Source organism: Dipteris shenzhenensis, chromosome 29 (genome assembly GCF_047967505.1).
Source record: "Dipteris shenzhenensis isolate YYH24624 ecotype China chromosome 29, Dip_SZ_1.0, whole genome shotgun sequence".
NCBI classification, from domain to species: Eukaryota; Viridiplantae; Streptophyta; class Polypodiopsida; order Gleicheniales; family Dipteridaceae; genus Dipteris; species Dipteris shenzhenensis.
The window spans coordinates 47,303,981-47,328,629 of record NC_141624.1 but is presented as its reverse complement, the minus strand read 5'-3'; the positions used below and the strand labels follow the sequence as shown (position 1 = coordinate 47,328,629).

At 46.0% G+C, this 24,649-nt stretch overlaps 1 protein-coding gene across 4 annotated transcripts in view; it reads right to left on the bottom strand.

Annotated features, from left to right (window-relative positions):
* Positions 1–24,649, bottom strand: part of DDI1 (ubiquitin family protein) — an 81,373-nt gene that overhangs the window by 37,578 nt on the left and 19,146 nt on the right. For all 4 annotated transcript variants that reach the window (XR_015543855.1, XM_087400322.1, XM_087400323.1 and 1 more), the window contains exons 8-9: positions 21,416–21,460; positions 21,222–21,283 (exon numbers count right to left, since the gene is read on the bottom strand). Coding sequence is in view for 3 of the 4 variants with exons in the window: in XM_087400322.1 (XP_087256448.1) it covers positions 21,222–21,283; positions 21,416–21,460 (107 nt within the window). In the remaining variant the exon portion in view is untranslated. The remainder of the gene's footprint in view (positions 1–21,221; positions 21,284–21,415; positions 21,461–24,649) is intronic.

Here is a 24,649-nt window from a genome sequence, read left to right as displayed (position 1 = left end):
TACTGCACATGCAAACAAGGGTAGAAAGAAAGTTGACCTAGTCATGCTACGTATTAAGAAGCGCAGACTTAAGAGTATTGAGACACACCCTGTAGTTAAGTTTGCTCCTAAATCCTATGGTCCCTTTAAAGTTTTGGAGCGCATTAATGACAATGCCTATCGGCTCGAACTACCACCCGATTGAAAAAATTCTTTTCATGTATAGAGACCCACCAGTTCGACCTATTTTAGACAATGCACCGTTGCTTCAAGGAGAGACCCAGCTCTTAGAGCCAGACCAGATCATTGATCAACAAATCACTTAAACGAGACGTGAAAACCCGTATCGTATTTATCTTCTTACATTTAAGAACCACCCCGTTGAGGATACTAAGTGGATGCCCGAGCGATATTTTCGCTAGTATCCTGATTTATTGGCTACTTTCTTGTCGTGCAATTAAGGGCAATTGTGATTTCAAGCAAGAGGGATGTTACGAGAATTGAAATTATCCCATTAATTTAATCCTTCAATATTTAGTTTAGTGAGATCCAGCATTTTTTTCGCGCAACTGATGCATGTGTGCTCCTACATGGCTGGATACACGGCTGCGGCTGTATGAGTGTGTAGCATTGTGTGCACCACTTACGCGATGACGGTATGTGTAGCATGTGTGCACCATCCGTACAATTTTATTCATGTGTAGCATCAGGTGCACCATGAGATGGTATGTGTTGCATGTGTGCACCATTCATATGTGATTTATTGATTTCGCGTTGCTATAATACTCAAAGGTTGATTGATTGTGGTGATTAATTCCAAGGTTATCTTATGTTTGAAATATTTCATTACTATTGATCGTGCGAATTCAGGGGAAGAGTAATTGATCGGGCGATGGCATCTGGCAAGCATGATCCGCCATATTTTGGACGCGTAGGCGCAACTCCAGTGATGCAGGGATGAATAAGACTTATGCCTAATTTTTTATATTACAAAAGCTTATGTACATATTTGAATTTTGGATTATTAGTGGCTTGGCTAATTGTATAAACTAAAGTTTAAAAAAGCTTCATTTTTAGAAAAAGCCAGCTATTCTAGAAGGTGGATGGGCTTTTTGTAAAATCGGGTATGGAGGAAAGCATAGAGGTTTTTGTATGATTTTTTCTCAGAAGCTTTTTGGGGAATATACATAAATACATAGGAGGTGAAGGGAGAGCACCACACCTATGGGGGGAGATTGTACCCATCAGGCTTGTTCTGTCTCTTCCGTTTGTGAGTTTTGAGAGTTTGTGCGTATTTTTGAAGAGTGTTGCTGTGTTTTTAAAGGATTTGCAGGTTCCGTGAGTGTTTCCCGTCGCAGAGAATCTATTTTCAAAATTCTATCTTCAATTTTCGCAAGTGGAAGGTGCTGCTTCATCCTACTCTAGAAGAGTAGAGCTTATTCGGCCACCTATTTTGCTGCCTGAGAAAACATATGAGTGGCCTTGAGTATTTTATGATATCATTCGTTACTTCACAAATGGAAAAACTCTTTTCCCATTTGTGATCCATGATCTAAGGTCCTATTTTCATGCGCAAAGATAGTTCTTCGGCCTGTAATTAACAAAATGTTAGGTCGCTTAAATATGGACTTTTCCATCATATGAACATTACCCTTGCGCTGAGCGCCTATTTGCACCCTTCCCTTTTTCCACACTTGAGCGCCTATTTGCAAGTATGTGTAAGGGGGTTTCAAGCTTCTTTTGACCCTCAATTGTTCGCAATTGTTGAAGCAAAACTTGATGATTTGCATTCTAATTTTGAATTCTCACAATTAATAGTTGTGCCTGCATTTGCAGTGCCAAAGGCTCCGAACATGTGATACCAGACGAACTCTTGCTGCTGCAGGGTCCACCCATGAAGCTTCTCTCTCTAACTATTTCTTGTGCGTTTGTATCTTTTCGAACCGAAATTCCAAACTATCTATATTTCCAATTCAAAATATAGCTTCCAATATAACTACAACTACAAACTTACCTGGCATGCCAAGAAAATGCAAAACCATTGACCGCCAGAATAGTAGGAAGCTCCCTAGATATGTAGAACCCCTTTGACCATGTGTTGCTGCCAGACACAATACCTTCAGACTACTTTAACCACGATTGAGACAAACTAATTGTGGGCTGCTCCTTCATGTATTTGCCAAGCTTAAAACGCACATCTGTAGTGCTCACATCTCAATGTCAGTGAGCAGCCTTTGTCCTTTCAAAAATACGTTGATCAGACCCAAACAACGAAGTTTGGAACTGAAGATATTTGCTGCTACTAATACGATGATGATACCACTAGCAACTATTCACCTTGAACACCACCATTTGGAGCTCATAGCCTCACATCAGCCATATGGTCCCTCCCAACAGGAATGTCCACAATTGCATTACATAAGCTTAGAAAGTAAGTAGAAGCTTGGATGCAGAAGCTCAAGATATGCCACGGATGCAGCGGCATAGTGCATCAATTTATGTGTGAATTTGCCACTCTATGGGCTGTGCAAGTAACAAAGCAAAGCATCAACTAATTCATGCAACTTTTGGCTATCGATGAACCGTACTATGGTCCCTCTGCTGATTCATCATCTGGCTGCTGTTGCTGTTGCACTATTACGCTTGCATAGACACTCCCAATGTCTTTTCACCTCCCAACTTGTGATCAAGTGTAGTGGCAGCTATACATAACGATACAAAATTCGACCACCAAACCATGTTGCAAATGATTTTCTAAGGGCTTGAACATCAACACTCAACTGATATTAAAACACTACTGAATGACAACATTGCTTCCCAAACCATTTACAAGGCTCACTCCTTTTACAGAATGCCAACTGGTGCATCATGTTACATGAGTTTCATCTACATCTATAACCGTTAGTCACCCCTCTAGACCTCTGACCCTTAGCTATTGATTTAAAATCACAACTAAGACAAGCCACATAGGCTATAAATAAGACTCAACAACTAATAACACTTATTGACAATCTCAAATTTACCCTAAACCATCTTATGACCTCATTGAGGGTCAATGTCAACCAAGTCAAGACACATTGAAACTAGAATGTAACACATGCCCTACTCAGTGAGCTTCCAAAATAACCTAAGAAGTATACTCAGAGGGCTATCATGTTGCATTATGTATCCAAGCCAAACATTAGACCCTCTATGTATAAGGGGTTTTTAGCCCCTAAGTGCCACATGTCATTAGACCCCACAGGATTCCAATTACATCACCCATTAGGCTGGGGGTCTATTCTCAATAGTCTTATGGCTTCGAGAAAATTCTCAAGTCTGAATTCTGGTGCTTTTTGGTAGGGGACATTCTTTGGTTTATTCATTGTGACTATGACATGTAACATAGACTAAGATTAGAGAGTGATGTGTGTGCTTTTTGCTACGGCAGTAAGCAAATGATAGAAACACCTATGCAAATGATTAAGAGCCTTTCTAGTTGAAAGCAAATCTGCTATAAAATCCAAACTCCGAAGACCTTAGCCTCCTTGCAAAGGCGGCGACACGTATATAGATGATACTCCCCCTTGTAAGCACAAGTATGATCTTCACTTAGTGTGAGAGGATGACCACACAGTTAATACACTTGGGGCATTATCAATGACAAGGTAGATAGTACATATCATGTGTACTCTTTACAATCCCTAACTGATGCTTGTGGGTTACAAGGGGCAAAAAATGAACTCATGTTGTAAGTCTTTTGAGCAAATAATTATGCTTCTTTTTGTGTAGCCCCTTCAAGTCCCCTCGCCATGTGATACCTTCAATGTAGACCTCTCTTGCTATTTTGCATAGGTGGACGTTTCCACTCTAGTTTAACTTCAATGATCTTTTCTAGACATTCTTGACAATTCTGCATCTGCATGGTAGGTTGATGTAGGTCATTGCACTAACATCATCCCTTCAGGGCAACTTTCAATAAGGTGTTTTGCTTAGCTTGTTTAGATTGTTTGCGTCTTGCTCTGACTACAAGTTATTCATTGCAACTTGCAACTTAAGGTGTTATATAGATCGTCATTGGAGTACAATGTTTTAGGCGGATTACGTTTTATGTTTTAGGCTCATTGGAGTACAATGTTTTAGGCTGATTACGTTGCTAGTCTTCTGCTTCTTGTGTTTTTCTTGAACTTGTAGGCCTATGCATGGTCTTAGATAAAGTCACTTGACGAAGATTATTGCGAGTTTGCACCGACAAATTCAACCGTTATGATCTTTGTATGTGTACCTTTGCTTGTGCAAATCACTGTTCTAAGTTTAAGCAAAAACTTAGTGCTCTATAGTTTGTTTGCCTAATAGGAATGCCGATTTGTCGGGATCACCTCTATATGTTCCTTGTCTTGATGCCAATGCATGTTGACGATGCTTCAACCCACGACTCGAGCTGGTCTTTGTCCATTATGGACATTGCTTTGATCATCTATACACCTGGTCTCCACACAAGTACCTTGTTGGATTGGGTGCTTTCTCTGCAAATGCCGTTGTTAGCTAGCCACCTCAGTGTCTCTTGTCAACAGAGATTACTTTGTTGCTCTAGCCTACACGCCTAATTAGGTTGTCTATGCGGGCCTCTTGCTTCTCCTTAGTCATGGCAATGGGTTAGTCATAACCTTGACAGTTGGAAAGAGATCTTATGCTTGAGGAGCTTCGTCCCCTGTTGCTCCTAGAGGAGGCTCAATAGAAGTTGTGAAACAGGATCGACACTAAAACTGTTAACTACCACTAGGTTTAGGGTCCATTTTAGCAGTAATAGCAGTAAAATCAGAAATTGTAGCAAAGGGTAGGGTTAGATCTCTCTTTCGGGAAGAGGACATGAGATCCAACAGCTCTCATGTGGCTAGCACACTAATCCTTCTTGGCATTAGCAGCTGGTAGTAGACTGATGCTTAGGAACAATGAGAGGAATGAGTGACAGCGTTGAATAGCTGAGCTCCTGCGAGCCTCCCCTTCCCTCCCGCTATCTCTACCTCCCCCCTAGTTCCTCCTCGCCTCGACCACCCCCAACCCCTGCCTCTCCGCCCTCACCCCCCCCCTCACCTGCCGCCCCACCTCGCCGCTGCCGCCGTGCCCTCGCCTTCCGCTCTCACCCACCCCTCGTCCCCCTCCGCCCCCCCTCGCCTCTCCGCCTCTTCCCTCGCCTCTCCGCTCCCCCACCCCCTCGCCCCTCCGCCTCACCCCGACTCACGCTGCCCCCCCCTCGCCACACCTCACCCCCCCCTCTCGCCGCTCCGCCTCACCTCCCCGCCCCCTCGCTTCACCCGCCCCTTCGCCCCCACTCCGCTCCTTCCCCCGCCCCCCGCTTCACCTCCCCGCCCCCTCGCCACACCACCCCCCCGCCCCTCCCGCCCTTCCGCCCTCCGCTCCATCCCCGCACCTTCCACCCCGCCCTTCCGCCCCGCCCCTCCCGCCCCTTCGCTCCGCTCCGCCCCGCCTCTTCCGCCCCGCCCCTCCACCCCGCCCCCCCCGCCCTCCCGCCCTGCCCCGCCTCTCCCCCGCTCCCGCCTCCTCCTCACTTCACCCGCTCTCCGTCCTCACTCCCCCACCCCGCGCCACCTCCGCCTCCCGGCCTCCCGCCCCGTCTCCTCCATTCTCCGCCCTCCATCCTCCCCGCTTTCCGCCTCCGCACCCGTCTTCTTCACACCCAGTTCCACCCTCCCGCTTCTATCCCCCCCTTTTTTCTGGGTGGCAGCCTCTTCGTCATCGGAAGTCTCGCAGTTTGTCCTGGCGGTATGGCGGCTCCCTGCCCGAAACCGGAGGCCCAGTCGGACCCTCCCTCTCCAGATGCCTACCGCGTCATCCTGACAGAGCAACAATCATCTCGGGTTCAGGAGGTTGCCAATGACTTTGCCCTTACCTCTGTTTACGGCAGAGTCATTGGACACTCCCCCTCCAGATCAGCCATCAGGGACTGGCTCCAGTCCACTCTCATGCTAGAGGACGGCCATATTGAGGAGGTGGCCCTTATGGGAAGGGGCATCTTCTGGCTCAAACTCTCCAATGCGAAAGCTGCGAGCAACCTGATTGTTGGTTCCCCCACGTCGGTGGATGGAAAGATTATCATGATAGTCCCGTGGTACCGTGGATTCAGCGCAGCGAATTTTGATGTTCGGTTCCGTATACCTCGCCATCCAGTGACGCTAGTTTTTCCAGGTCTTGCTGCTGAGCTGCGGCCGATTGTCAGGGACCTGGGTTCCCATTTTGGCTGGGTTATGCACGACACGTTCGCCGACGCGGTGACTACGGCAGGAGCCCCCCGAGTCCATGTGGCTGTGGCAGATCCTGCGACTCTCCCTGCAGTGATCGAGATCGTGACAGATGCCGGCAGCATCACCTAGAGCATGGTAGTCACCGGACAGCCAGGCCAGTGCCTGAGGTGTCACGGCTTTGGGCACTTGGCAGCTGTTTGTCCACGATTCGCCAGCTCTTCTCGGCCTCCCCCGCCCCCGCCCCCGCCCCCTCCGCCCCCTCCCCCCGCCCTCCGGGCAGCCACGTCAGGAGGAGCAAAGGCAGCCGGAGTCCGGTCCAGAGTTAGTGGGCGGTTGGACTGAGGTTAGAAGGAAAAGAGGAAAGAACAAGAAGATTTCTGATAAAGGCAAGGAGGCCGAGGTTACCCAACCTGCAGCAGCACCTCAGAGACCTGACAGGCAGCCGCCCCAGGGACCTGGGAGGGCTTCTTCTTCGACGGCGGGCCCTTCCCCAGTTTCACCCCCCTTCTCCCGACCCGCAGCTTCAGCCCCCGCCTCTTCCTCCTCAGTCTCCTCCTCCTCCTTCTCAGCCCCAGTTCCAGATGCATCCCCATCCCCCCCCCGCCTCTCTCAACTCTCCTGCAGAGTTAGCTGTACCGACGGCTCCTCAGCCGAGGGCAGCCCCCACTCCCCCTCCTCCACCTCCTCCGCTAGTCGCTTCCGTGGAGGCTGAGTCGCCTACCCCCCAGCCTCCCCCCCCCCCTCCACTGGCAGGACACCCTGAGTCTACACCACCACTGGAGCAGGCTTCCCTGTCCGCTAGCCCCTCAGTGGCAGACTCTGATGGGCCTCAGCTTCAGGAGAGAGAGCTTCCTTGAGACTTTTACAGATCTGGCCCTTGGGACTACTTGGATGTGGCCGACCTCGGGACCTTCCCGGCTTGTCTCGACATCAGTATCTTCCTGCTCTGCAAAGGGACGGATGGGAAGATTGCCGCCTTGGCCCCTAGGGATGGCCCTAGCTTTGCTTTCACATTCCTCAGCGACGGTGCCGAGACTTGGACAGACGACTCGGTCTGGGAGGCTCTCAGAGAGCAGACGCACGCTCAGGTTTGCTCCTGGATAGGCCCGTCCAGTGGGCAGCTTCTCGAGACTCAGTGGTCCGAGGGTGACGTGCGCCTGCGGTGGCATTGCGCCGCCAAACGCTTCCGACTGATTGTGATCCTCAGGCCCCCCTGTCATGGCCCCTCCCCCAGGATGTTAGAGCCTGGACCCCTCAGAAACTCCGAGCCTTCTACGGGATGACCACTTCAAAGATCTCGAGCTAGCTCGAGAAAGCATTTGCTCATGGCACCAAAGGCCTCTCGCCTTTGTTGAAGGTGTTGAAGAACGGGCAGGACGACCCCGCCTCCCCCTCCAAACCTTCTCATAAGCGGCAGCGCCTCCACTCCGAAATGTCAGCTTCTTCATCGACTTCGGCCGCGAGCAGACAGTTGTTCGCAGCCTCCCAACCCTCACCATGAGCCTACACCTCGTATCCTGGAATGTGAATGGGTTTCATTCTTCTAGCACCCATGGTCCTAGGAAGCTCATTTTGCGACAGGAACTTCAGCCCGCAGTGATTGGTCGTTTGGATGTACTTCTGCTCCAGGAGCACAAGCTTTCTGCGGCTCACTCCCGTAGCTGCGGGAAGATTCTCCCTGGACGTTCTCACACTTATTGGGAGCCCTCGATCGGCGCACAGGGGAGGAGTGGAGGTGTCTGTACTTCCGTGTGCGAGCAGCTAGCCCAGGGAGTTTTCGGTCATGGCACGTTGTTCCCAGGCCGTGCCCTTTCGGTAGGCCTGGAACTGGATGGTTCCAGGATAGGAATCCTCAACATTTATGCTCCCACAGACCTCCGTTGCAGAGCCACCTTCTGGAGGACACTTACAGGGATTCTTCCAGACATGGATTCTTGGATTGTTGGAGGTGACTTCAACAATCTGGAGACCTTAGAGGACCAACAGGGCAGAGGACCGGAGTTTACAGGTATGTCTCAGGCAGAGCAGTCCACCTGGGACTCGTTCATCTTCGCGACAGGAGGTAGGGACAGTTGGAGAGACCCGTCCTTCCGGCGTTGGCACGGGAGCTTGGACTTCTCGTGGGGCTTCCGCAGGGAAGGAGGCAGACTCCTAGAGAGGCTGGATAGATTTTATGTCAGTGATTGGGCCATTAGCGGAGGCGGTCAGGAGGGTATAGTTCCAGGGACGACACTTTCCGACCATGCGCCTGTGCTCTTACATTAGACTCGGCAGTTCAGGCCCTTCCCCCCCGTTCATGCCGGATTCCCGACTCCATTTTCTCGAGGGTGGACGTGCGCAGCAGTATCTGCAGTCTATGGGACAGAGATTGGGGCGAGTGCATGGATCTGGTTGATTCGGTGGCGCAGGCTTTGCAAGAGTCCAGCCAGATTTGCCAGCTCGCAGCCCTACAGGTTCGACAGGAGTGGTGGGGCAGAGAGAGAGCTCTTCGAAGGGACCTCGCCTCCATTCAGCGACTCCAGCAGGCAGCCCCGGGCTCGGAGGAGCTTCGGATCCAGGCCCTTCGAGCCAGAGCCCTTCTTGAGGAGACCCTTCAGCGCCGTTCAGAGTTTTCCTATCACGCCTCTCTCTCCTTCTGGGCTCGGAAGGGTGACCAGATGTGCAGGGAGTTCTTCAGGACGCATGGCCAGAGAGCAGCACAGGTGATCAGCTTTGGAGTCTCAGGACAGCGGAGGGGCACATCGTTACGGATCCGGGCGAGGTCTTGGGGTTGGCTACCGACTTCTACAGGACTCTCTTCCAGCAGGAGCCGCTTGCCCCTCGCACTCGACGCTCCCGTGAGGAGGTGTGGAGGCACATTCCATCCCTGGTCCAGCCCAGCATGCAGGCGACGTTGTTGGCACCGTTCACTACGGACGAGATGCTGGAGGCCTTGATGGCCATCGACGGACAGAAGTGCCTGGGCGAGGATGGGCTATCCCGGGCATTCTTCACCTCCTTCTGGGATCAGATCCATCAGCCCCTCCTAGCAGCTCTTCAGAGGATTTTCAGCAGCGGTTATATGCCAGAGCGCCTCTCCTCGGGACTGATTTGCCTTATCCCGAAGGGAGGAGATAGACAGGAGATCCGTCAGTGGCGCCCGATCACCCTACTCACCACTGCCTACAAAATCCTTGCCAAGATGATCAGCGCCAGAGTTCGGCCTCTACTTCCAGACCTCATTCATGACACTCAGACCGGCTTTATCCACGATCGCAGTATTCTGGATAATGTCTTCACCTTCTCAGAGGCGGCGGAGTGGGCTCAGCACAGTGGGTCGCACCTAGCCATCCTACTTCTCGACTTTGAGAAGGCCTACGATCGAGTGGACTGGTCCTTTCTGGAGGGGACTCTGGAGCGACTAGGTTTCCCGACAGGATGGATTCAGGGTATTTCAGCGTTGTACAGGACAGCTTCTAGCAGGGTCATCATTGGCGGTAGGATGGGTGAGCGTTTTCGTCTGGAGAGATCAGTGCGTCAGTGCTGCCCCCTTGCTCCTTACCTGTTTCTCTTCTTCGCTGAGGCTATGACATACTACCTTCGGGCGAGGTCTACTGGGCTCAGGGGTGTTCGCCTTCCACTCCGGGAGGACACGGAGCTCCTGGACTCGGAGTACGCGGATGACACAGCACTGTATGTCCAGGATGATGAGATGATGTTGGAGAGGGTGAGGATGGCCCTAGAGGTCTTCTGTTCGGCTGCCGGTGCGAAAATCAACTAGAACAAATCAGTTGGTTTTCTCACAGACCCCGGGGCGTGCTCTCAGCGGGGGAGGTTTTTGGGTTTCAGGTGGATTCCGCGGGGACAGACAGCTAGATACCTCGGTTTTCAAGCCGGCCTAGATATCACGCCAGCTCAGCAGTTTCTCTCGGTGCTAGATTCCATCCGACGGAAGCTGGCTTTCTGGAGCACTGCTAAGCTCTCCCTTGCAGGTCGTGCCCTGGTAGTCAACCAGGTCCTCCTAGCCACGGCTTGGTATGTGGCTTCCTGTTGGTGTTTCTCGAGATCCAGCGTGGCACAGCTTAGGAGGTTGGTTCGGAACTTCCTTTGGTCCGGGGAGGATGGCCTCAGAGATACCAGAGCCAGGGTTGCTTGGCAGACAGTCATTCTTCCGCAGGCTGAGGGTGGCCTGGGGGTCATCGATCCAGAGCTTCAGAGTCAGGCCCTGTTAGGCAAGCTAGTCATCCGCGGTTTGACCCTGGGGGGGCAAACGTGGAAGATGTTACTTCAGCAGGGGGTCGGTTCTTGTGTCCCGCGCCGAGGTGGAGAGTGGCTTCCGTCCCTCAGGTGGATCTTCACTTCCGCCCCGCTCACTCAGCCCCGTTCCCCACTCGTTCGTAGCCTCCTCATGGTTTAGAGGCAGCTCCGCCTCAGTCTCATTCAGTCCCCTCCTAGCTGTCAGGAGGAGAAGCAAGAGGCCCGCATAGACAACCTAATTAGGCGTGTAGGCTAGAGCAACAAAGTAATCTCTGTTGACAAAAGACACTGAGGTGGCTAGCTAACAACGGCATTTGCAGAGAAAGCACCCAATCCAACAAGGTACTTGTGTGGAGACCCATTAGGCTGGGGGTCTATTCTCAATAGTCTTATGGCTTCGAGAAAATTCTCAAGTCTGAATTCTGGTGCTTTTTGGTAGGGGACATTCTTTGATTTATTCATTGTGACTATGACATGTAACATAGACTAAGATTAGAGAGTGATGTGTGTGCTTTTTGCTACGGCAGTAAGCAAATGATAGAAACACCTATGCAAATGATTAAGAGCCTTTCTAGTTGAAAGCAAATCTTCTATAAAAACCAAACTCCGAAGACCTTAGCCTCCTTGCAAAGGCGGCGACACGTATATAGATGATACTCCCCCTTGTAAGCACAAGTATGATCTTCACTTAGTGTGAGAGGATGACCACACAGTTAATACACTTGGGGCATTATCAATGACAAGGTAGATAGTACATATCATGTGTACTCTTTACAATCCCTAACTGATGCTTGTGGGTTACAAGGGGCAAATTATGCTTCTTTTTGTGTAGCCCCTTCAAGTCCCCTCGCCATGTGATGCCTTCAATGTAGACCTCTCTTGCTATTTTGCATAGGTGGACGTTTCCACTCTAGTTTAACTTCAATGATCTTTTCTAGACATTCTTGACAATTCTGCATCTGCATGGTAGGTTGATGTAGGTCATTGCACTAACATCATCCCTTCAGGGCAACTTTCAATAAGGTGTTTTGCTTAGAATTGCTACTTTCACTAACCTTTGTTGATTGTAGATCCACCCTTGCTGCAATCGTCTATGCTTCTTTGTTTCTTTAAATCGTTGATGGTGATTGTAGCTTGTTTAGATTGTTTGCGTCTTGCTCTGACTACAAGTTATTCATTGCAACTTGCAACTTAAGGTGTTATATAGATCGTCATTGGAGTACAATGTTTTAGGCGGATTACGTTTTATGTTTTCGGCTCATTGGAGTACAATGTTTTAGGCTGATTGCGTTGCTAGTCTTCTGCTTCTTGTGTTTTCCTTGAACTTGTAGGCCTATGCATGGTCTTAGATAAAGTCACTTGACGAAGATTATTGCGAGTTTGCACCGACAAATTCAACCGTTATGATCTTTGTATGTGTACCTTTGCTTGTGCAAATCACTGTTCTAAGTTTAAGCAAAAACTTAGTGCTCTATAGTTTGTTCGCCTAATAGGAATGCCGATTTGTCGGGATCACCTCTATATGTTCCTTGTCTTGATGCCAATGCATGTTGACGATGCTTCAACCCACGACTCGAGCTGGTCTTTGTCCATTATGGACATTGCTTTGATCATCTATACACCTGGTCTCCACACAAGTACCTTGTTGGATTGGGTGCTTTCTCTGCAAATGCCGTTGTTAGCTAGCCACCTCAGTGTCTCTTGTCAACAGAGATTACTTTGTTGCTCTAGCCTACACGCCTAATTAGGTTGTCTATGCGGGCCTCTTGCTTTTCCTTAGTCATGGCAATGGGTTAGTCATGACCTTGACAGTTGGAAAGAGATCTTATGCTTGAGGAGCTTCGTCCCCTGTTGCTCCTAGAGGAGGCTCAATAGAAGTTGTGAAACAGGATCGACACTAAAACTGTTAACTACCACTAGGTTTAGGGTCCATTTTAGCAGTAATAGCAGTAAAATCAGAAATTGTAGCAAAGGGTAGGGTTAGATCTCTCTTTCGGGAAGAGGACATGAGATCCAACAGCTCTCATGTGGCTAGCACACTAATCCTTCTTGGCATTAGCAGCTGGTAGTAGACTGATGCTTAGGAACAATGAGAGGAATGAGTGTACTTTGCATTAGTGTAGAATGAGAATGAAGTACAACTGAATCCCCTTTTATATTTTTGGGAAGTGGGCCAGCAAGACCTTTGCTTATGGGATAAGTACAACAGGCTGCCACATGGCAAACTCTCAATAACGCCTAGAACCCCTATTAAAAGTACAAGAGTATTTACAATGAATGGGACCCCCATTTTAAGGTTAATTGGGCCCATTTAAGTGGCTACTGCTAACCCTAGTGTATCCTACTGCTAGAATCCTGCCCTACTCACAGAAACTTTGCCCTCAAAATGAATACAAGTAATATCAGTAGCTGGAAAGAAAAGTGCAAAAGTACTCTAGCCTGGCATGAACAGAGAGGGCTTCAATTCAGCTCAGTAGGTCTGGGAACTGCTGCAAAATACTGTCAGGCTGCCGTGTGGGTTCCTCCTCTGGTAAGCCCCTCCACTTGATGAGTACTCCACCAACACCTTGTTCCTGAAGAGTTTTATCCCTGTAGCCCAATATCCTTTCTGGAATATATTCTATCTGGTCTGATTCATCCATTGGATGCAACTATATGGCAATTGGGATTTCTGCCCCCAACTGCTTCTTTAGCAAGGAGACATGGAATACATTCTGAATTCTAATGGTAGGAGGCAGGTCCAGCTGATAGGCTAAGTCATCAACCCTCTTTAGAATTTTATATGGGCCATAAAATCTGTGAGCCACCTTAGTTTTGTGTCCCCCTTCAATGAGCCATACCTGTGTGTACGTAGCCTGATCTCCCTCCTCAAATTTCACATGCCTTGTCTTCTGGTCTGCACATTCCTTCATCCTGGATTGTGCCCCCTGAGAAGGTTATCCTTGGCCAGCTGTGCATTCTGTCCACTTCATCCCGCGTATGCTGATTGAGAATAATCTGATCTCTGATTGATACAGTGAAAACTATAATCAAAACTTTGCTTTCAAATGATGGGGGCACATGATGTTATGCTCAAGTTGAGATAACATGACCTTGGAAGGGTCAGTCGACATTTTCCTTTAGAGGATCAATGTTTGTATTATATTTGTTTGGGCTTCATGTAAATGATCAAAAAGGAATAAAGGTCAAGGTCCTTGGTGAGGGTGTCATGGCACTAGACTAGGTGGATCTAAGGCTAAGGGACCTAAATGCATGAATTGTGCCTAGGGGCAAATGGTTTAATAGATATCCCAAGAGAGGGGTAAATGATGCATTAAGGAAGGACCCTAAATTGCAGACATGTGGCATACTAGATCCATCTAGGGAGTTTTGGGGCTCCTTGGAATTAAGCAAGCAGAAAGCTTTCACGAAATGTATCCTATTGGATTTTCAGCACAGAAGCTTGCAACCAACGAGGTTGGCTGGGAGGATAAACTAAGTGCATGTGCCCGTGATTCAACGTGAAGTTAGAAGAAATCAGATTAGGATGTTTCATTTGGTATCAGAGCTTTGTTATATTGCGAGTGGTCTGGGACTGGCTGGGCGTTTGACGATGGACAGTACGGAGCCCAAACTCTACGTAGATGGTAATTTGGCGGTTCGTAAGTCTGGGTAGCGTGGATGAACAGCGCGCAACGAGGGCTACTGGGTGGTCATGGAATTAGTTGCCGCAGGTGATGGCGCAACTGTGGGTTCACATAGGCTGGTGACGAATTAGGAGACGGATGACGGTACGGTTCACGTAAGCTGGTGACGAAAAAGGCGACCTTGCGCTAGTAGAACTCGTAGGAGATGGATGACGAGGCAGTTAAAGCAATCGACGAGCGGAAGTCTAGGCCATGCGAACGGCGCTTCGGGCAGCGACAGGCTGCATGTGTGTGCAGGTGCGGATGAGGAGTGGATGTCTGACATTGCGTCAGTCAAGTGTCACAAAGATTGCACCTCGCTTGCTGGTCGTCAGTTCTCGTCTGGCGCAAGATGTTTGCTTCGGGATTTTCTTGGATGATTCGATTGTGTGCCAGTATATATGGTTGAGTTACACACTGGAAGATCAAAAGGATTGCTACGTTAGATATACTGCCAGCTTGGTTGCATTTCAGGGAATTGGAACATTTGCGGAGAACTCAGGACACTGTCATATCAAAGATCAATAAAATTCACTTAAAGGTGTCGCAGACTGCTCCGGAAACAGCTGAGAAGTATGCAGAAAGCTTTGGATCAAGCTCCGAGCTCTATATGCTGAAGCAAAACTCTACGCAAAAGATGAGGACAGTTGCAGGTTAATGATTGGAAGTGGACTACAGGGACTGGTTGATCTCTTCATGCAGCAAGAATTATAACCAGGGAGCTTTCTATGCCTTCTAAGCTTTGCGGGAGTATTTGCTTGTTTATCTGTCTCCGTGTTTGAGTCAAATTGGATTGCAAGAGTTTTCCCTAGTATAGGGAAAAGTGATTTTGGTTACAATGTGATGTATGCTTTGTCAGCTGTAAAATTGGAGGTTGGACTTTCAATTTGTAATTACAGTTGCAAGCGGTAATTTTTTTATTTTTATTTTTTTTTTTAAAAACCCCACACATACACCCATTGACCTAAATGGAAGTAGAAGAAGAAGCTTCCAGGATGGATCCCGTAGAGTCGGGAGTCCGGCCGACCCCGTAGGTGTCGCGTCCAGCAGGTCATACATTGTCTGGCAGAATTGCAATGTTAGAGGATGGCTTGCAACAGATTTTAGCGCAACAGTTACAAACAAATGTGAGGCAGTCTGAACTCAAGAAAATGGTGCATAGTATGTCTGCTAGACCATCTCGTGAGGAGAAAGGTAAATCTCCAATGGAACCGGAGTCCAGTGTTCGTAAAATCGAGCCTAGGAGGGCTAAGGTGCCTAATATTGCCAATTATAGGCCAGAAAAGTATTATAGCCAAGCAGGCGAAACCAGTTCAGACTCCTAAATCAAGTACCACCATTGGAATGAAAAGAAAAGTAACACCAATGGCAGCCCGGGCTTGGTCGAAGTCTTCTTTGAACCCAGAGCAAAGGGAAAAAGCGAGGACAGAAGGCTTGTGTTTTGGATGCCTTCAGCCTCATCAGTGGAAAGATTGTCCATGAAACAAGGATCGTCAGATGGCTGAGATGGTAGTCTCAGAATGCGACGTGGAAATGAGAGAAGTCCCAGAGCAGAAGAGATGCAGATTCGGCTAGCGGGATCTTCTCAAAGGTTAGTACCTTTTTTGTTATGTGTGTCTGTTGCTAAGTTAGTAACTAGTGTACCTGATAATATCCTGTCAAAGCCCGCAGCAACGGGGTATACAGTCTTTAATGATACGGAGTTAATTAAGATGAAAGGACAAGTAGCCAATCATCAGGTCATTGTGTTATTTGACTCAACATCAATGCACAATGTAATTAACTCCAAGCTCGTAAAGAGGCTGAAACTAAAGACTAGCCCATCTGACTATGCATATACAGTCAGGATGGCAGACGGAAGTTCAACTGAAGTATGGGACCAAAGGGTTACCCAATTGGAGCTTCGAATTGAGGACTATGCTAAGAAGCTTGACTTTGAAATGACTAAGCTTGCTCATGCAGACATAGCCCTGGGTAAGGCTTGGCATTCTAGGACGAATCCAGCCATAGATTGGAAAAAGCACATTTATCAATTCAAGATGAATGATGTGTTGTATATCTTACGAGGTGAAAGGGATATACCTCAAGGACCGTTGGTTTCCGTGATGAGAATTCAAAAAGCTCAAGAAGAGTTTTTGTTTCTTTGTACAGCATCGGTAGAGCCGATTGATGATTCTTCGACTAGCACTGATGTTGCTCAAAATGGAGAGATGGCCAAGCTGGCTGATCAAATAACAGAGGAGTTTTCTAATCGTTTTAGGGATGAGCTACCTTATGGGTTACCTCCAGAGCGGAATGTTAAGCATAAGATTAAACTAATCCCAAGGGGCACAACCTGTAAATAGACTTCCCTATAGGTTGAGTTTTACTGAAGAGGCGGAGGTGCAAAGACAACTGGAAGAATACCTCAAGTTGAGGCAGATTCAACCAAGTTTTTCACCTTTTGCTTCGCCACTGATATTAAAGAAGAAGAAAGATGGTACTTTTCGTCTCTGTATAGATTACAGAGCATTGAATAATATCACTATTAAGCACAGGTATCCGATGGCTCAGATCGATGATTTGCTAGATGCATTACATGGGGCCGTAATTTTCAGTAAGATAGATCTTAAGTGTGGCTACCATCAAATCCGTATTAGAGCCCAGGATGTGCATAAAACCGCTTTTAGAAGCAGATTTGGACATTATGAGTTTTTTGTAATGCCCTTTGGACTTACCAATGCTCCAACTACATTCGTCATGCTTATGAACGATTTACTACGTCCGTATATCGAAAAGTTTGTAGTACACTTTATTGACGATATTTTGGTATTCAGTAAAAGTATTACTGAGCATTATGAACACTTAAGAATAGTGTTCAGTACTTTGAGGAAAGCCAGTCTTTATGTAAATAAAAAGAAAACTATATTGTGTATGGTAAGACTTGAATATTTAGGATTCATAATTACTTCTGAGGGGGTAGAAATGGATCCAAAGAAAGTGGCTGTGATACTGACTTGGCCAATCCCTCAGAGTTTGACCGCTTTGCGATCATTTTTGGGATTTGTCCAATTTTATCGAAGGCATATCAAAGGATATTCCGAAATAGTACCGCCATTGACTAATCTGACCTCAGATAAAGTACCTTTTATATGGGGACAGAATCAACAGGAAAGTTTTAACACCATAAAACAAGTTGTGGTCTCAGGTCCGGTGTTAAAAATAGTTGATCCCCAGAAACCGTTTTTCCTTGAAACCAATGCAAGTGGCATTGCGGTAGGAGCACTTCTCCTCCAAGAGGGAAGGCCAGTAGCCTTTGAAAGCAAGAAGCTTTCTCCCTCTCAACGAAATTGGCCAACTCATGAATTAGCTGTTGTCCATGCTTTGAAAACATGGAGACATTATTTGTATGGATCAGAGTTTTATGTGGATGTTGATCATGATACTCTGAAGCAATTTTGTAAACAACCTGACTTGAGAGGCCGCCAAGCTAGGTGGGCAGAACTCATGCAGGAGTTTAATTTGATGATCGGTACCGAAGAGGGAAGGATAATAAAGTTGATGATGCGTTGTCACGCATTATGCATAATATGAGTTTCATGGTATTAGAGAGTGCTTTAATGACCAAGATAAGAGAAACTCAAAAGGTGGACGAGTTCGTCCAGAGCCTTTGGCCTAAGGCTCATGTGTTCAAACCCGGGAAAAAGGATGACCTGGCATCCAGAAAAGGCCAAACTTATGCAAGTTATGCCATAAGGGATGGTATCCTGAAAAGAAATGGCAAGGTAGTAGTACCTAATCAGAATAATCTCAGGCAGAGAGTCATTCGACAATGCCATGATAGCCCATGTGCGGGACATCCAGGAGTCGAGAAGACATGATCTCGTGAAGCGAGATTTCTTTTGGCCAAAGATAAAAAAGTACATTCATGAATATGTGACACGTTTTTCGTGTCAGGTAAGTAAGGCAGAGTGGGTGAAGCCACCCGGACTTTTACAACCCTTGGAGATACCACTAGGTAAGTGGGAGAGCATTTCCATGGACTTTATTGTAGGTCTGCCTACGACACAAGGTGGATATGATTCTATCCTTGTGGTGGTTGATCGTCTTACCAAGATGGCTCACTTCATTCCAACTAGAGAGTCTGTTAGTGCCCCGCAAGTGGCGGATTTGTTTATTAGACATATATTTCGTTTGCATGGATTACCCAAATCCATAGTGTCAGACAGAGATGTCATATTTACCGGTCATTTTTGGACAACGGTGTTTGAGACACTAAGGACTGAGTTGGGAATGAGTAGTGGGGATCATCCAGAAACGGATGGTCAGACAGAAAGAATCAACCAAATTTTAGAGGATATGCTTAGAGCATATGTGTCATTGAGGCAACATACATGGGACAAGTGGTTGCCATTGTTAGAATTTGCCTACAATGATAGAAAACATTCCTCTACAGGGTTCAGCCCGTTTGAGCTGAACTATGGTTATAGGCCAGCGAATCCAACTATAGTTGGAATACCTTAGAAAGTGCCTAGTGCCGCGAACTTTGTCAAATGCGGGAGATGCTAGTACTTGCGAGAGCTAACATCCGCCAAGCTATGGATAGAGCTAAGGCGTGTGCGGATGAAAATCGATCCGCTAGAGAATTTAAGGAAGGAGAAAAAGTTTTTCTCAGAGTTCCTTCGCACTTCAAGTCTTTGACTGCACGAGAGTGTGCTAAGTTATCAGCTCGATATTGTGGGCCATGGTTGATTCTAAAAAGCATAGGCAAGGTAGCCTATAAATTAGAATTGCCACAGGGTTGTAAGGTGCACCCAATGTTTCACGTTTCTCGTTTAAAGAAATTTTTGCATACAGGTGACTCACTAATCGAGGGTGTTGTTTTATTTCAGGAGATAGAGGATAATGCAAGACGCAAACCAACAGGAATCCTGGACCGAGGAACAATGCAAGTACGTAATCAGAAGATACCCACGGTGTTGGTTGCATGGCATGGTCTACCTCTATCAGAAGCTACTTGGGAATCCGTATACCAATTACGGAGAGTGTTCCCAGACTTTATCATCAAGGACGCTCATGCTTGAAGAGGGAAGGAATGTTACGCTCAAGTTAAGGTAACATGACCTCGGAAGGATCAGTCGACATTTTCCTTTAGAGGATCAATGTTTGTATTATATTTGTTTGGGCTTCATGTAAATGATCAAAAAGGAATAAAGGTCAAGGTCCTTGGTGAGGGTGTCATGGCACTACACTAGGTGGATCTAAGGCTAAGGGACCTAAATGCATGAATTGTGACTAGGGGCAAATGGTTTAATAGATATCCCAAGAGAGGGGTAAATGATGCATTAAGGAAGGACCCTAAATTGCAAACATGTGGCATACTAGATCCATCTAGGGAGTTTTGGGCCTCGTTGGAATTAAGCAAGCAGAAAGCTTTCACGAAATGTATCCTATTGGATTTTCAGCACAGAAGCTTGCAACCAACGAGGTTGGCTGGGAGGATAAACTAAGTGCATGTGCCCGTGATTCAACGTAAAGTTAGAAGAAATCAGATTGGGATATTTCACATGAGATAAACCTCCCAGCCTATCTCTATGTCAGCAAGCTCACATGATCGTCCCACACATTCAGGCTCTTGCATGCTAATCCACAAAGCCCACAAATCCCTAGATGGATCTAGTCTACCACATGTCATCATTCTAGGGTACCTCTTAAATGCATCATTTACCCCTCTCTTGGGATCACATTTAATTCATTTGCCCCTCGGCACATTTACACATTTAATGCATTTGACACCCATAGCCTTAGACCCATCTAGTCTGTGCCATGTCTTCTAGGCTTCTTCTATCAACATTCATGATTTTGTTTATAGACAAAAGACCTTTCAAAGTTCTACTTAGACAACCCAAACTGATAATATTATCAACAACCATGACCATCATTTATTTCCCTTAAGTGATCACTAATATTCAAAGGAATACGACATTGTGCCTCTAACCTCGCAGGCTCTTATCGATATTCATGGTTTTGCTTTCTAGACAATACCTTCATAGATGCAAATCAAACTACATATTTAAAGAATATCACAGCCAAGTAGCATCATTATAGCACCGTTTATATGACAATTGAAGCCTTCATTCTCTGCCTTTGTACACCATAATAACTTCACATATTCAAGCTCATATCACTCAAAAGGAAAAGCGAGAGAGTAAAGAAGTGAACCTTGTCTACCTCATGCTTTATACTATACAAAAGAACTCATCTCCCCGCCCTTGAAAAGACACAAAATGAAGATGGTATACATTTGCAAATGGGAGACCTCTCTATCACTGAAATGTATAAAGCACCTTCGCAAATAAAAGACCCCTCCATCTATAATATGTAGAAAGGATTTCATTTGACTGTCATTCGTGTTATAGGCCAAGACTCCATCATTGATGTCTACGATACACAACGAGATGCAAACTTCTTCAGAGCTGGATCAGGCAGCTAAAAAATGCATTACAATACTAAGAGGAGGTAAAGATTAGGGGGATAAGCGGAATCTAAATGTCTCTCGCACAAACAAAGCAAAACATCGTCCTTAATGTCATTAATGATGGCATTCCCATAGATTCAAGGGAATTAGACCATTGAGATCCCATAATCTATAAAGGGCAAAGGCCAGGTCATAAGATGGCATCCACCTACAAGGACACCTTACCCTATATGTTCTAAGATATTATTCTCTGAAAAAACAAAGTATTCTAAGCAGCAGCTCTATTTATCACCTTGAACTTTAAAATCCCCCTGTTATTATTATTGTATCTACAAAGATCTTTGGCAAGGCCTAGCCCTATCAAAGTGTACCTCAGCCATGGGGGACTTCACTTTATTAACACCAGTAATAAAGGTAGGAATGACTTCACACATCTTTTCTATACCTAACAATTAATCATAATCAGCACATTGATGATGATAAAGGTGGAAAGGACCTCACACATCATTTCTATAACTAACAATTAATCATACCTAACACATTGGTTGGTTTCTTAGAGCTTAAGGATATTCAAACATAAAAAAATTCTTAAACTACAGGGACATTTGTTGACTCAAAATCATATGGCATAATGCAGCTTACCCACAACGTTCTGCACATGTCTTAGAGATTATTGTCATCTGCGCTCCACTATCAACAAAGGCCTGTAGGACTCAAGACCATCCTATAAATTATACTCATACAGATGCCTTGTACTTGAAAGTTTTAATAATCTACTTTCTATAAAATTATCATCATAACGACTCAGTTTCCACAAGCTCAAAATCCAATCATACCTTTATAGGCACTCCATTTACCTCCATATCAACGTAAAGCATAATCTGAATAAGAGATATGAGGAACAGAAGTAATGAACAAAACAGGCATTCACTATATCACCCAAAGTACAGTACGAGCAGCCATCAAAATGGTCTCATCCTTCCACTTTTCTTTTCAAGAAAAAAAACAGTATAAGCAGCCATCAAATGGTCTCGTCCTTCCAATTTTCTTTCCCAAAAAAAAAGAAAAAAAAAACAGTGCACATATTTCAACTCAGTTCCATTCTGATGTAAATAACAAGAAACATTGATAGCATCTTTATGACATAGTGGCACCATATGTTGAAAGCATGTCAACCCAGTTTAGTTCTGATGTAAATCAGAACAAAACAAAGTGGCACCATATGTTGAGAGCACTTCAACTCAGTTTCATTCTGATGTATATCACTAAGAGGCATAAGAAACATTGCTTGCATCTTTATGTCATAGTGGCACCATATGTTGAGAGCACTTCAACATGAGCAAGAATTGATACAAGTCTCCACAAGCTCTCATGTTGACCATTTCCAAGGACACCATAGTGTTAAGAGCCACGTAAGGTACCAGACTCTAAAGACTTCTAAATTTGTGAGGCGTAAGAGGCATTAGTTATGTTTTCAAATTTTATTTCCCTGAGCAGGGAGGGGGTGGGAATAGACTTAAAAAACTATCACAGATTCACAAGACGTGTATATGTACTCAGAGGAAATATAACCATCATCGATCAGCCTGCATGATGGAAATGTAAATTGCCTTGAGCCATGAGAACTGAGGCCAGAGAAGTTTGACACTCGGTACATATTACAAGTCTGAATACAATGGAGAGTTAATATATCACATATGATATCACTTTAAACTCATCACATAATTTGAAAACTTGAGCATGGACGAGCATGAGAGATTGAATACGGATAATGAATCAAGCATGAGAACACCCCCTTGAGCAATGGAGAAGCCTTGCAGTGGTGGAGATGTGATGAAGAGAGAAGGTAGAGCTAGAGAGACTAAGAGCACAAGCATATCAACGTACAGCAGTATGCATGTTTAGAAAGATTAGAAGTCTTGACGATGCAAGATATGAAATTCTTTGACTTGCGTTCTTTCAACTGACAAATACAACTTCACAACGTCAATACCCTACCTCCCCTCCAAATCCCACCGCCACAAACCCACCCTCCCCCCCAAAAAAAACAACAAACAAATAGAGAAAACACCTTCAAAAATCCCAACAAAAGTACTCACTCAATTATTTATTTATTTTCCTTGCCTTTTTTTTCTTACACGCCCCTTACGCATAAAGAGGCATCATCAAACATCTCTAATGCCTCTTCTCGTATGAGGCGCATTTCAGATCCAACTATGCTTTTCACGTACACCCTGTTTGCAAGTATTTACTTCAATATTTCAGGTCATGAATTATGGCAAAAGAGGTTCTAAAGGAGGTAAGGCCCCCTATGTGAACTAAGAGTCCTAGCACACACACAGGCACTTTTTTTAGGGAAATACAGTGAGACTATATTACAAAAAGCAGTCCCAAAAAGGGGACAGCCAACTACAAACTTCCGAAGATTTCATTATATGACAAGAAGGCTTGATAATCAAGATCCCACGCATGTAGAGAATCATAACATGATTGCCGTAGAGATGCCCGAAAGTACTGATACTTAGCCAAGGAGGGATCACCAAAACCCGATGATTGTGGTCCTTCCATAGCGTCCATAGTACCCAATAGCATACCTAGTAAAACAGTAGATCATACACTTGCCTTACAGGATGAAAACAAACAACCAAAAATGCTTGCCAAAGCAAGCACTTGGAAAACGAGCCCCTGCTGAAGTAGAAGCAAGAAATCATGAGATTCAAGGCAATCCAGAACAGATGAGGCATAGACTCCCACAAGGACAGATACCATTGACACGTGGCAGGAGCAACACGATGACGAGCCAAAATCTGTCCGAATGGAAGAACCCCAAGCAAAACTCACCATAACAAAAACATTTGCCAAAGAGGGAGTTTGGAGCCCAATATGCTGCAATCTTTTCCGCCACCACCGAAAGGTGTGTGTCATATTCTAAATGCGATTGGCATGAAGAGAAACCTAGGGAGAGAGGGAACAACATCTTATACAAAGAGGCAACCGTGATATCAGCTAACGGTAATGCACGACAAATAGGATCATCCGAATGAAGAACCCAGTCCTTGAGGCAATCATGGAACATTTGTGACAAATACCATAAAGGCCTGTAATCCTGTCCCAAAGCATATTGTCCAACCGCTGTAGGTAACAGATCACCATACCAGCAGCATCAACGACATCATTCACAATGCAAATCCCTTTGGCCCAAAGAAAATAAGAACAGCAAGGTTCCTGCAAAGCCAGTGGAGGCAAGAACACCTTCAACCAATGAAGATTCTCAAAACGCAAAGAGTTTCCTGCAAGAATATCCCTGCAAGATGGAACAGTATGTGCTTCCAATCAGAAAGCATGTGAGTGACAAAAGAACATCCTTTTATTCTACCATCAATGTGGACCAAAAGAAAGTCCCATTGGGTAGGCTGCCAATGAACAAATGCAGCAGAAGAGAAGTGGAAAATCAAGTGTCGCATCATATATATCAATGGCTGATTACCCTGGATGAATTGCAACATCCCTTTCCCCTTGTGAGCAAGAATATGCATGTGAATATTGAGGATATTCAGTCCCCCATACATTTTAGGTGAGCAAAGGTAATCCATTGAAAGCAACCTAAGGGCTTTGCGGTAAAACAAGATATGTCATGCTTATCAAACATCATCATAGACAAGAAAAATTGAATATTTGCAACCAGAATCGATTGAACTACGCAATAACGGGCATGGATGCACCACCCGAGATGATCCCACAAGATGAGATCAACCGTATCATACGGTTGGTGGACCTTCTCCAACTCCGCACATCTAGGGCTTGGGGGGGAGAGGAGATCCCCACCAAGATCCAATTCTACCATGACCACTTCTTGAGGGTCTCAAAGCATGGTCTCATCATCAGACCTCAATACCTCGAGGATAGGAGAGTCTCACATGCATTGAGGATCAGCATCGGTCAATTGCGAGTCTCGTCCTCTTCTTGAGCGTATCAGAGGATGGACTGATCATCAGGCCCCAATATCTCGAGGACAGACAGGTTACCCACGCGCTGCGGATTGCCATAGGATAGATATGTGCATGTGCGTG